The 14,088-nt window shown below is 47.4% G+C and overlaps 1 protein-coding gene across 5 annotated transcripts in view; it reads right to left on the bottom strand.

Moving 5' to 3' along the window:
* Positions 1-926: 926 nt before the first annotated feature.
* ARHGAP26 (Rho GTPase activating protein 26) overlaps positions 927-14,088 on the bottom strand; it is a 371,806-nt gene continuing 358,644 nt past the window's right edge. For all 5 annotated transcript variants that reach the window (XM_045551097.1, XM_045551096.1, XM_045551100.1 and 2 more), the window contains one exon: positions 927-6,883. In XM_045551097.1, the coding sequence (XP_045407053.1) occupies positions 6,795-6,883 (89 nt within the window). In that variant the 3' untranslated portion in view covers positions 927-6,794. The remainder of the gene's footprint in view (positions 6,884-14,088) is intronic.

Genomic DNA, 14,088 nt, shown 5'->3' with positions numbered 1-14,088 from the left:
CGTGGCGGTATCAGAGCCACATGTGTGCCGCACTCAGCCTCCCCCACGCACACAATGACCCCCCACACGGAGGAAGCTCCGGGGCCTGGGGGCGCTTTCCAGAGACTGCAAACTCGGGGAGGGCAGCAGGTGCCGTGGGTCTGTGCTGTTCCCAGGGGTAAACCAGTGCTGTAGTGGCAAATGAGGACAACACAGGCAGCTGGCATGTGACACACACATTTAAACAGCCACCCCCTGAGAGCCAGGCACTCAGCGAGCCTCATCTCTCTTCCTCCTCTCCCCAGGGCAAGCATCTCGGGCCAGAAGCCTCTCTCTCAATCCGGAGCCCTGGTCCCCCTAGACTCCCTCCTTCTCAGCGCAACCGCGGGCCCCCTGTGCTTGCAGCGGAAGCTGGGAGCTCCCTGCAACCCTGGGGCCCAGGCTGCAACTCAGATCGTATCTGGACGGCGGTGGCGGATGATGAGTGGGAAGACTCAGGGATGAGGCTTGGCCCGGGACTACACGTTAGGAGTCCTGAACTACTGATTTACAAACCAGCTGGGCGGTGGGGCTGCCTGTGTCCCGGCTCTTCGATTAATTTATACTGTGTTCATGAAGTTCCAGGAAACAGTTGAGCAGAAAATCAAATTTGGGAGGAATAAAACATGTATTCTAAGAGATAAACTCAGAAGTGTTAAGTGGACTATGACTCTTTGGTGCTCATTAATATGCCTCATTAGCCCATTCTCAAGTTTACTGGCATTTGACCTCTTCCTGAGCAGAAAGCAAAACCTCTCAGAGCTTATCCAAAATCGGCACTGTGGCTGTGACCAATAACTGCAGAAGCCTAGACTTGTGACCGTTGTTCATGGTCGATATACGCTTTATTTGAAGAAATATTGAAGTATGTATTGGGTCAAAACTGTCAGAAACTCAAGAAACAAATATACCACCAAATGGAAAAGTCATTTAATTCAAAATCATACTTCCACGCATTTCATGGCGATTGTCACATAAACCAACCAAATGTAAGAAAGCCAAGTTTCAGAGGTCACTCAACAGAAATTGTATTTTCTTTATAGATATATTTAGTGACACAAAAGCACATTTTTTAAAAAAGCCTGAACATGGCAAAACTGTTTTCTAATAACAGGGAACAAGTTCTATTCTAGTCACAGATTACTTTTTAATTACGGAATTGGAGTCTATGCACCAGTCCATAGTCAATACTGAAGTTTAAAACAGTGCATTATTTATGATTTTTAAAAAGAAAACATTAAAGTGCCATTTTTATAAGTACTTTACTGATATTATATCACACAGCACTTTACAGTATACTCAAAGGTAGCCTAAATTATGAATTAAACATGCAAATATTTTCTTTTCCAAAATATGGACAAAGTGTCTTTTAGAGTGCTTCTGAACACTAGCCTAGCATTACCTACTAAGCATTTATGGGTTTGATATTTTTTTCAACATGACTTTTAATAAGTTAACAGGGAACATAGCTGCAGATAGTAACCATTCGATAAATATGAACACAGTTTTAAAATGGCACTTAATTTACATCTTTGATCATTTTGACAGGCAATCAACAGCCTCTCTCATTTCTCTACTTGTCAACCTCCAGATCTTAAAGGCTCATCAGCTGCCAGCTCATGTGGGTCTCTGTACGAGTCTTTTGCCTTTATGTAAATATGTGCTATACACACACACAAACACATACGAACACATATATACTTTAGAATCATCAATGTATATTTTCAGATACAGGTTGGTTCTGGTTTCTGGATACCCAAGAAAGATGCTTGTCACTGTCTGTTTGGGCGACTTTGTTGACATCGTTGATGTAGAATGGTGCAGAATGTCTTGGCCTCTCCAGGACTCCTCCAGGTAACTCTGACATCTTGGTTAACACCGTGGTTCTCAATGACTACACTAAATTTTGACATAACAGCATTTGCCACCCTTACATAAGTCTAGGACTGTGCTAAGTCTTTACTGTCTAAAGCACTTCACCTTGAAAGATGTTTTCATTGTGTAATGTCCTGCAAAACTTGTGCAAAAATATTAGTTGCAAATTTTTTTCTGAGTTGTTTTTTCTCCTTATTAAGAACAATATTTATCCCTCTCAAAAAAAAAAAATATCCAAAGTTCCTCAGTATGGTTCACCCTTCTCTTTCTATGTGGTCCTGGTGTTACTTTACATCCAATACTTTTTCTCCCAAGAATACGGGTGCTCCTATGAGAAGACCGCATTTCAGCAAGGACTGGCCCTGAACGACACCTGGATTGTCTACATGGCCTCTCCCTCCACTCTGGGAAGCTCTTTACTTAGACAAGTAATGCAGGCGGCAGGAGGGAAAAAGTTAATTATTACTCGCTGGAGTCTTATCTCAGGCATGCTGTGGGATTGCGCAGGGCTCATTGCTGTGCTGCTGGTGTCATTTGGATGCTACAGTCACAGAGAAGGGGTGCAGCGCCCAGCAGATCCGTGTGGCTGTCAAACACACTGAGCACGACAAGATACATTTTTTAAACACCAGCACGGGGTGTGCAAGAGGACATCCTGCTAACTTTAAAGGGATGTGGGGCAGGGTTGTCGAGGTAATTGATTACTCTCAGGTTTGCAGGGATGACAGGTGACTCCCTAGACAGAGAGCACCTAGGACATTCCTTTTAAAGTCAGGCAGCTTAGAGGCTGTTGGTTTCCTCAATACTGGCTACCTACTTGGGTAATTGGGTCACTCCTAACACATTCGATACGAGGGCAAACTCTGGGTGCCATGGTGGCCACTGTTGTACCTGGGAGTCCCATGTCTATAAAACTCAGTGACCCAGACTTGCTTTCGGAAGCAGAATCCAGAGATGAAAGGTCCCACTAGACAGTCACGAATCAGGTTATCTTTGGCTGCTTCTGTTTCCCTACCCCTCAATCATGGATGCTTTGGGAGCTTCTGTCGTCAAGACAGAACTTTTAGTGTGGCTGGGGTTGCCATCTTCATGAAAGACAGACTCAGTCAATAGAAAGCCTTCCCTTCAAGCCACGGGTATGGCACAGGCAACTCTGGAGTCCTGCACAAGTCCCTGCAATGACCCTGTCACTAACATAGCTCTGTCCTACTAATCCCAGTCTGTAAGGATTTGATTGCTCATTTTCTCTTTCTCTTTGCTTCTCTGTCCAAAAAGCACTCAGCAGGAAGAGATGAACAGAAATGATGTTGAAAAAGATGGTTTGGTCTGACATAACAAAACACATACTGGCTGTAGAAATACTAAGCACACTAAGCTAAAAACTGGCTCCAATTCTAGGATACCGAGGACAGCTGTACTGTACGGGGTCCATCCTACATGTTAATTTTGAAAACAAGAGAGATTACCTTTAGTCTTGAGCATGTCACAGTTTTACTTGCCTGGGGGCAGGGTTTTGAAACCAGCTATCTTTGCGTGGCATGGCATGCTCTAGCTACGGAATTCTGTGAGGAACCTAAAGGAGACACTGATCTTAATATCCCTAAAAGATTCAGCCTCTGGCTACCTGATCCCAGGGCCTTGCAAACGAAACTCGAGGCTCTTGGGCAATGGTCTTCCACCCTGAGACCCAATTCATCCTCCTAATCTGCCCTAAAGTCCCCTACTCAAGCAGAGAGAGTTAGGGGTGGCGGTGTGGACAGTGGAGAGGGTAAAATCTATTTTTAGTCTTCAAGTTCCTTCCGACTCGTTGGCTCCTATTCTGAACAGTTTCTCCAGTTCTGTAGCTAATGGAGAGGAGGGGAGCTTGGCTGGGCAAAGGGAGAAAGAGCAGCCACCTGTCACAGGCCCAGCATGGCCACAGGGAAGGAGTCTATCTAAAAGATCCCACTGGTAGCAGCTCTGTTTCCTTCTGGCTTCAAATCAGGGCTAACTCCGGAGGGAGGGAAGAGCCACACTGGGGCCAAGTGTACAGGTACATGTACAGGTATGCTTCAGTGAGGAAACTCCCAAAGCAAGGATCTTGGCCTTCTATTTCTCTACATGAGCTCCAGCTAGGCTTTTGATGGGGCAGATGACAACTGAAAACATCAAGTGTGTTAAAAGCATGTTGTGCTCTTTCTGAACGGGAAGCACACGGTATATGAACGCCCACCCCCTCAGGCCCCATTTCCCAACTAGCTGCTCCCAAGTGCAGAGGGAGCTGGCCCACCCTATTAGTATATCCCCTTTCTTCCTGGGTTTTCAGCGATGGCTTTCTGCAGTCCTATCTTAGTCTTGCCCATTCTTCATTCTCGTTCCCCGATTCAATGGTAACATGGTGCTTGCTCCTGGGTGAGTTCCTGGGTAACAGCTGTAGAATCCTCGAGCTGATAAACTGAACAGGGAATCACAATGATGAACCCCTGATAACTTCAGAGCCATCTTTAGAGGTACAATGTACAATGTATGTTCCTCTTGGAGACTTTTCCTTACGTGGGGGTTCTAGGGAACCTGGTGGTGGGAGGGAAAGGCATAAACATGTCTAGGAAAAGGGGAAGCAGCAGATCAAGAACTAAAGATTATAAGAAGCTAGAATTTTTTTTTTTTTTAGAACTTACAGATGCACACACAATTTGCAAACCAGCTTGCCCTCATTTATAAAGCCTTAAGAAGATGTGGAGAAAAGAAGTAAGGAGCACGACAATTGTTCTGTTGCCTTCTGTCCTGACATTGTGGGGCACCAAGAAATACACCTGAGAAGAAAAACTAAAAATCTCACCCTGGCCCCACCTATTGAGACCCTGAGCTTCATCTTACTAAGTAGGAGTTTTCTGAAAAACTCATCGCCTGATGATGCTCTTTCCATCTCCAAATCCAAAGCTCAAGGAATGATCACAAACACACGTGGATAAAGAAGACTGAACACCATCGATCTGTCACACCCACCAACAAGAACCAACAGAGAGTGAGCACAGGGACGTGGTCTTCCTCCAGGCCAGAGAGGGGACAAAGACCTTGACTCTCTTCAACCTTGCCTCTTCTCTCTCCCTGTCCAATCCACCTGTTCACCAATCAAAGCCTAAATGTGTGGAGCAACTAAGCTTAAAGAATATCAAATATAAAACTTTACCATATAGTATTTCAAATCACTCTATTTACAAGTTTATCTTTTCAAAAAAAAAAATGTAAAAGATACAGTAATTCAACACAATTCAAGTTTTTCTTTTCTTCTTTGAAGTTCCCTAATGAGGAATTCCAGAAGCAGGAGACACTCTCTGGAGCCACGCTGCCATCCGAGGGGCTCCTGGGGAGCCTGACGGCCCATTAGTCTGCAGTTTGTCCAGAGTCACTCTCGCAAGGACAGTCACATGTGGAAGATACTGATGACTCTGCTCTTTGGAAGCTGGGTGAATTCGAAATGTCCAGGCAGAACTTCCACATCCTAGGCAGTCTTCCCCAAGACATAGACCCTTTTGACCAGAAAATTCCCTTTCTCAGAAGGTCCCCATCCCACCCTCCATGCCCCAACCTTTTGGTGTCTTCCTGAATCACAACAGCTTATATTAGTCTCATGCCTTGAAGGACTGAGAATTCCCTTTTTCTGAGTGGCAGTGAACATAGATGTCCTTTTAAACTATAGGTTGTGGGGTTAGCCCAGGAATTATCCTTGAAAACCACCAGGGCACCCACTGGTATTCAGCAGCCTAGAGCAGGGCGAGGGGGCAGCTCAGTGGTGGGTTACAGGCAGGCGGGGGCAGGGACGAGTGAGCACTGGACACGGGGGAACCTGTTAGGTAAAGGGATGGTGTCACCCATAGGGAGGGAGCATCTTACCCTCTAGGAAGCAAACACCAGTTGCATGGAAGAACAGAAACATTAAGCCTGTAGCTAATTTAATCTCAAGAGGTTACTAGAATTTGCTCCAAATATATCCTGATGCTGTTGAAATTCATCAGAAAGGGAACAGTTTGCAGCTGCTATCCTGTCTGCCCCAAGTAGACCACCCTAGTTCCTTGATTTTCTGCTTCAGGTTGTTGGAAAACCATTTTAAAAACTACCAAAAGGGAGTTGAAAAAACATGTCGTGCAAAGAGAGTATTTTTTTTTTTTGGTTTGGTTTTAGAGTAGGTTGGGTTGCCGTGGAGACTAGGCAATGGCAGCCCTGAGTGGTGGAGCGGCTCCTCGCTGGGGAGGAGGGAGCGTGGTGGGGCGAGGGGGTGTTCCCTTGCATGAGAGGCCTGGACTGAATTCTGCTGCTGGGCCAACGGCGCTTCGGAGACGGTGAGAGATTGGATGTTACATAAGCACTGCCGTGACCCCTCTTCCTCCTGCGTCCAGACAGACAGACCCAGCCGCCTGTAGCATGGTGGCTCTCAAGTATTTAGAGGTGGGGTAGAGAGAGCGTCTACCGTAAACAAAAGCAAGGGACCTGGACTGGATCTCGGTGCCAATTTCTTCGCCCAGCCCCGTCAGACTTAGCTATGCTGTGTGCTCTTGGAACCGCTTGTATCTCACTTCCTCTTTCAGAAGGCTGGGGGTTTGGACGACTGTTGAAACAAAATGAGTGCTCCCTCGTTAGGGCACGCAGGAGAGAATGGCTTTGCGAGCCTTTCTCTCGGTTGTCAAAAGCAAATGGCTTCCTCTGCTGATTGACTTCTGTTCCTTGCAGTGTCACCGAGGGTCAGCTGAGATGATCGTGGAGATGGGTGACACCAGAGTTCACAGAGACATTCGTGTTGACAGGCAGCAACAGGGTCAGTCACGCTGCATTTCTCAGTGGCAGAGAGAAATGGCCTGCAACCCTGGAATCAGCAGTTGTCATGGATACCATGCAAAGCTCAGCAGTCCTGCTGGGGCCCATGGTTAGAGGAACTCCACGTAGTTCTCAGGGATGAGGCCAGTCTTTCCGTTCAGAGTCCCCTCCAACCAGCCAGGCTCCTGCGACGGACGAACTGCACAGGAAGGAGAGCGAATGAGAAGAGATGACGTTACTGATAGGGCCGGAGGTGGCTGTGTGTGTGGGCGTGTGTGCAGGAAGTGTGAAGGATGAACGCAATCGCTTGTTAAGTAACATGATTCTAGGACTTTTTTTTTTTTTTAAAACAGAAGCTCTTAACCTTTTGTGGCTATAAGCCTTCTGATGAGGGCTGTTCTGAACTTTCTCCTCAACAGAAAGGGAAATAGATACGGACATTCAAAACTGTGCATACAGTTTCAGGAGTTTCATGAACTTCCAAAGTTCCTGGTTAAAACTATAAACAAGTGACAGATTTCTACTTTTTAGGTTATAGGTCAATTGTGGTCCGTCCATCCATCCATCCATCCACCCACCTACCTACCTACATACCTGCCCAGTTTCAAGCATGTACAAAGCGTAGTGCTCATGGAAGGCTGCAAAGAACTGGTCTTAAAGATACTTAGCTTCCAATCATAAATTTTACCTCCCTTCAAATCCTTACCCTCTGCTTCTAATTTCCTTGTGTGTGTGTGTGTGTGTGTTTCTTGGTCATTTTACACCCTTTGAATAGCTCCTCTCTGTTTCACCCACACCCTCTTAGTTTTTTTTTTCTGTTCTCTCCTACACATGAGTCTGAAAACTGTCCTCTTCCTCTATTGCAACTTTCAAAATTTCTGCCCCTTTGATTTTTCAATATCCAAAGAAGCTATATATCTACTTTTGTGGAACCACATCGACCATCCACTTTTGGGAAATCCATCTCCCTGGAAACCACTGTGATATTACAAGGCTTATATGAAATCCAGCTGAGTGTGCAGAGTAGTCAATAGCAGGAAGGAAGAGAGCAGGAATCATGGGACTGAGAGGCGGGTGTTGTTTGTGCCCATGAACTGCAGATACACAGATCACTCTGGGGAGAGGCAGGGCATTATTCTTAATGTATTAGGAAAACTCCAACTTTCCAAGATTGTTCGAACAGAATGAATTCTCCCCTAGTCCCTTCCTGGGCTAATTAAGTGACTTCCTGAGCTTATTTTAGAAAGCATTTCCGTCCCAACATTGCGCTATAATTCTAGTTTCAGTTTGTAGGGCAACAAGCAAGAACAGAAACCAAAGGAAGTAAATGGGAGGCAGCAAAAGAACAGAGACTGAGGTTTATGGAAGATCAATGTCAAACATGTCTAGTCCTTGAATGCTTCTTTAGGAGAAGACAAGATCAGACATCTGTTATGCAATAGCTCGCCTCCATAGTACTTGCACAATTCCATAGGTTTCAGGAATAAACCCAAAGTAGCAAGGCTACCTTGGACTCATGACAGCACGAATCCCTCACAAGGAAGAGCGTGGGAGAGAAGTGTCTGGGAAGGACACACGTATCTTAAAAGCAACCTGACCTCTCCGATTACCAAAGCCCTCCCACGCCATCCTTAAATCCTAATGACACCCAAATACCCCTGCCCTCCGCCCATCCATCTGGCTGAGGCTGCCAAGACCCCATCGGTCTCTGCACCTATAAAGTGGCCACAATAAAACTCTTTCCCCTTCCCTGGATTCTTAAGAGCACTACCGGAGCCGGCGTGGACAACGCACTCGGCACAAAGCACGTGCTCCGCAGTTGTCAGTAGGAAACCCCACTGGTCAGCGAAACTCCCCCTAGGGAACCTGGGTGAGGGGCTGCTCTTGACGCTCACCTAAGCTTCAGGAAGCCTCAAGTGTTTAGAATCAAAGTACACAAATCCAACCCATTCCCCCAATTAAAAGACGTAGAAGGAATAAGTCAACCAACCAAAATAAAAAACAAAACAAAAAAAGACCTTTTCCACTTGACAGCCAAGCCCCTAATTGAGTGGTGACTCCACTGGACTGTCCGTCTCCTTCAGACCTTCCTCCCTTCCTGGCCAGGTGTTCAAACAGCAGTTTCCGCGGTGGTAACACTAGAAATGCAATTTGCAGACTAAGGGGAGAATAAAAGGGGACGAGGGAGGCCCTCCAAACCCGGACAGCGAGAGGTATGTCACAGGGGACGGCAGGCTTGGGTCCGACTGCTGACTCCCCAGAGTCTTCAAGTCAGTCAGGCTTCGTGAAAGCACAGTCCCAGGCCACGGGCATCAGAATCACCTGGATGCTTTATTAAAACTGCAGATTCCTGGGCCCCATGGCAAACCAATTAAAGCACAACCTCTGGGAGTGGGGCCCAGGAACCTGTATTTTTAACTAGTTCACAGGAAGTTCGAAGCCCTGACTTTTCTGGGCCCAAATGCCTCTGCAGCAAAGGTGGTAGTAAGAATTCAAATGCCAATTCCCGGGAAATGGCAGGAGGGAGGCAGCACCCGCGCTCCCCTTCCAGCTGTTGCCTTGTGTCCTGTCCTCACACTTTAAGGCTTGGCTGAAGCCCCAACTCCTTCCCAAATATTGCCAAGGAATCCCTTCTACCTGCTCCCTCCTCTAGACTCCTGGGGTGCTCACAGCTCACCCCACATGTCAATGGGTCCTATTAATATGCTGCTTACTTCTGCTAAGCTGTGCTTCTCTATCTAGTACTTCAGTACATTTCAGTTTGTATTATAGCACTCCCTGGCTGGACAACAGTCAGTAACTCCTCTATGCCTTGAGAATTATGATGTGAGCTAACACTTAAAAAAATGCTACGGAGCTGTCATGTGCTCAGAGTTGCAGATACAGTGATTCATTTGATCCTCATGAGCCCAGCTTATACTATCATTATCCCTATTTTACAGATGAGAAAACTGAGGCTCAGGCAGGTGAATTAATTTGTGCATGGTCATGACGGTAGAACCAGAATCTGAACCCAGTGTGTGTGACTCCAGAGACAAAGCCCTTTCCGCTGTACCAGGCCTCTGTTCAGCCAGAGAGTGTGATCCTGCAGGACAGGAATAACACATGTGCTGAGCACACGCTAAGTGTAGATCTCTTGCTAGTAAGTGTTCTACCTGCATTTCTGCCTTTCATTTTCAGAATGACTATGGAATTGATTCTCCATTTTACTGATGAAAAACTGAGGCTCAGAGAGGTTAAGCATCTTGCCCCAAATCACACAGCTGGTAGATGATGGAGGTGAATCAGAGCCCAGGACATCTGACCCCAGAGTCTGTAGCTTAACCACTACTGCTGCTGCTGGGCCCAAAGCTCCGAACATGGAAGATGCTCAGTGAGGGCTCGCTGGGCTGAATTGCGCCAGTGTCCGACATGCTGTATAAACACAAAAGGTGTTGCAGCAGGCTGCCTGGGCGGCTCTCCCGCCTGGCGGGCATACAATAAATATAAGCCGCTGCTGACAGGGGTGTGCTTCCTGCCAACCACTTTCTCTCAGTTATATCCCCGTACACCCCGCACCCCCTGCGCATGCAACTCCTGCCCTCTCCCCTCCTTCGCTCACTGTGGACAAGGAGCAAGTGTGTGACTAAGATCTCTCATGGCTGACTGCCCCAAGAAGCCCTCCCGGGAAGAGGCACAGACCCTCGTGTAGTTACAATGCTTTCATTCGTTTCATAAATCCTTACTGGGCACCTACAACGTCCCGGACACTGTGCTAGGTCCTTGTGCATAGCACAGAACAGGCAGATGAGACTCTGCTCTCGGGGAGGGAAAATCTATCAGTAAACAAGCATGTAATTTTAGGTAGTGGTAGAGGAGAAGGACAGACTGGGATAGGGATGTAGGCGGGTGGGAAGCAGCTCAAGAAGCTAAAACCTAAAGTGCCCAAAGGGGCCAGCCTGGCAGTGAGGGGGAAATGCAAGTCAAAGGCCCTAAGACGGGCAAAAGCTTGGTGTGATTTTAGAACTGCGTTCTCCAAGTGTTTCCTAAAGGGCCTGATAATCCATGTGTCTCTCAACTCTGCCACTGCAGCGCCATAGATAACATGCGGACAAAAAGGCACGGGGGACTGTGTTCCAGGAAAGCTTTATTTACAAAAACAGGTAGCGGGCAGGACTGGACCGGCAGGTCACAGTTTGCTGACCCTACTTGAGAACATAAAGGCCTGTGTGGCTGCAGTGTGTGATGTGAGGGTGACAGGAGGTCAGAGGGGCTGTAGCTGGGCCACGCAGGGCCTTGTTAGTAACACTCAGAGCAACAGGAGGCCACTGAAGGATTTTAAGCAGGGGAGTAACATGACATGATTTCCATTTTTCAAAGCTCCCTCTTGCTGCTATGTGAAGAATGGGTTATGGGGACAAGACCTGTTAGGTGGCTGGCAGAGATGCCCAGATGGGAGGTGGAGCTGGCCTGGGCTTGAGTGCCGCAGTGGAGATAGCTGGGAAGGCGGATGGACGCCCCCTGAGGAGCTCTCCTGTAACCCCATTTCCTGGGCAGCCCGGGGGCTTCCTGGAGAAGATGTTCTCTATCAGCAAAGGAAACCGGGGACAGCCCTGCACTGGCGCTGCCTCGTGTACCACGGGGATCAGTGGATCCGGCTCATCTCAGATCTTGATAAAAGTATCCCCAGAACCCAATTTTAGTGACTGCCACGTGAATTTTCCAGGTAGCACTAATCATGTTGGTTCCAGATGACTAACGTTCCTGAGAACATGAGTTATCTCTCTTTCCAGTTACTGTTTGAGGTGCTCTTGGCGAAGTGGACAGTTTCCTAGTAGACTGGCAAGGGCCGACACTGGAGCTATTTCCAAGTATTGCACATCCATCCCCCACCGCGCAAAGTCCATGAGCTGACCGAGAGGCAGCCACTCCAGAGGCGCAGCGCCGGCCCCTGGAATCCGAAGGCTTAGAGATTAATCATTACGAAACAACAGACTTTCCCCTCCGTGTGCTCCTCCCTCTTCCTCCTCCTTATTCATTCTTCTTAATCCTGAAGAAAAAAGTGTGCGTGCACACGCACACACACGCACACGCACACACACACGCACATGCACACACGTGTCCACTTTCTTCTGATTAGTTAATCTGACAGCTACAGAGCATCCAAGTGAAATAGCTCTTACCTACTATCTCCAGCAGCAAACTAACAAGACAGACCAAGGAAAAAGACCCCCTACCTAACATGGCAATAGTTTTTTCTCCTGAATTGCCTGATTTCTCCCATAGAGGCGAAGATGGGTGAGCCATAGGGTATATGTAAGCCTTTTCCTCTAGAAATAGTACCCTATCAAATATTATCAGCCCAACCAATCTAGACAGTGGATTAACATTTTGCCAGATCCATCTTCGGCTGCGGCCCAGTAAACACTGGGAGGTGTGTTCTTTCAAGTTTAATTTGGCCTTTTGCTCTTCAGGGAATTTGAAAGGTCACTGGCGTTGCTGGTTAAAAACAAACCAGTGCCAGCGAATCCTGCCATGACGCCCAGCAGAGAACCCGGGAAGGTTTGGCTGAGGACTCTGACTCCTTAAATTAAACTTCTCTCCTGCTTTCAAGTATCTTCCCGTCCAGGCTTTGTGATGATTGCCCGGCTGGAGGACAGTGGTCACAGACCCTGGCAGGCAGGGCTCCCTCCTGGGAAGGAGAGGACTCGGTAGTTAAAAATCACCAGGTATCCTTTCTCCTCTTGTCTTTTTTTTCTCTTTTGGGTAACTAAACTACTTCAAATAGGAGACTTAACAATGAGAGAAGGCACATTGTAAAATGGTGCAACCACTTTGCAAAACAGCTTGACACTTCCTCAAACAGTTAAGCACAGTTACCACATGACCCAACCCAGTAATCCCACTCCTAGGTCTATCCCAAGAGAGCTGAAAACATTTGTCTTCACAAAAACTTATACTCAAAAGTTCATAGTAGCGTTATTCAAATAGCCACAAAGTGGAAACAATCAAAATGTACATCAACTGATGAGTGAGTTTAAATAAAATATGGTTATAGCACACAAAGCAATGAAGTTCTGCTACATGCTACATCATGGATGAACCTTGAAAACATGTAAATGAAAGAAGCCAGTTACAAAGATCACATTCATATAATTTCATTTATATGAAATGTCCAGAGCAGGTATAGAAACAAAGTAGATCAGTGGTTGCCTTGGGCCAGATGGAGGAGGCTTAGGGATAAATGGGGCGTGACTGCTAAAGGCATAGGGTTTCTTTTGGGAGTGATGAAAATATTCTAGAATTAGATAGTGGTGACGGTTACACAACTCTATACTAAAAACCACTGAATTGTACATTTTAAATGGGTACAGTGTACGTTGTGTGGATATCTCAATGAAACTTTTATTAATAAAAAAAGAAAGAAGATTGCACTCACCAAAAGGAGTCACAAATAAGACACACAAGCATACATGTGTCGTTTGATAGTTTAAACCAGTTCTGTCCCTGGGATCAGGGGTCCTCTGTGTTGCCAGGGTGAATAGCTGATGGGAACACGGTGTTCCCTGGCCCATGTGAACAGTGAATTGGGACTCAGAGGACAGAACTTTAAGCCCCGGATTCACATGTAAATGAAGGACTCTCTCGAAGCCTGCTCACCTGCAGGCAGAAGCCCCTCCCCTGCTGACAGAGCAGGGCACCGAAGCCTGAGCAACGCGGCCCATTCTGGTTTGTCTGCTGTGAAAGCTGTGTCATGTTATGGCAGGGCTGGGACTCCCCCACCTGGGCCCGTGCAGGAGACACTCCCCAGTGACGTGGCTCTGGACGGCCTCCAGCACAACCCTGCACCTGCGGTCTGCCAGGGCCCGAAAACACCAGCTGCCAACAGGAGAGGTGGCTGGGTTGGCTGTTTGTGCACTTTGATTTGTAAAGTGCCCAAAGCAAAGTTAATGGAGCAAAGGTTTAAGGACAACGCTTTTGGCTTTGAGAACCATAAAAGGGGCTGCAGACTCAGCAGGCCACCTGCAGTTCTGGGCTCACCCTCACTCCTGCTGGCCCAGAAGGCCAAGGCTTGAGTGTGACCCAGGGACCGCCCTAGTACTCTGTGCCCCATTTCCCATCCTGTCTACCTGTGGATACCTCTGCGATGTTGGACGCACGGCTGGGCACAGAGTGGCAGCCCCTTTGGACCAGGGTGCAGTCAAGGGCTGGTGCCCCGGAGCCTGCTTCTGCTCTGGCTTGAATGGGAGCCCTTACGGACGCAGCCAGGACCCAGGTCAGCTGCATGGACTGCCCAGCCAGAGCCAGGCCTGCGCCATGTTAGCTAACAAGGAAAAACTGCCATCGTGAACTAGGGCAGTGTCAGGTTTTTTTCCTAAGACAGATGTAATGACGATGACGACGATGATGACACTAACAGTCATA

Source organism: Lemur catta, chromosome 5, assembly GCF_020740605.2.
Source record: "Lemur catta isolate mLemCat1 chromosome 5, mLemCat1.pri, whole genome shotgun sequence".
Lineage (NCBI taxonomy): Eukaryota > Metazoa > Chordata > Mammalia > Primates > Lemuridae > Lemur > Lemur catta.
The sequence above is the reverse complement of the archived record's forward strand: the minus strand, read 5'-3'. Positions and strand labels throughout refer to the sequence as shown.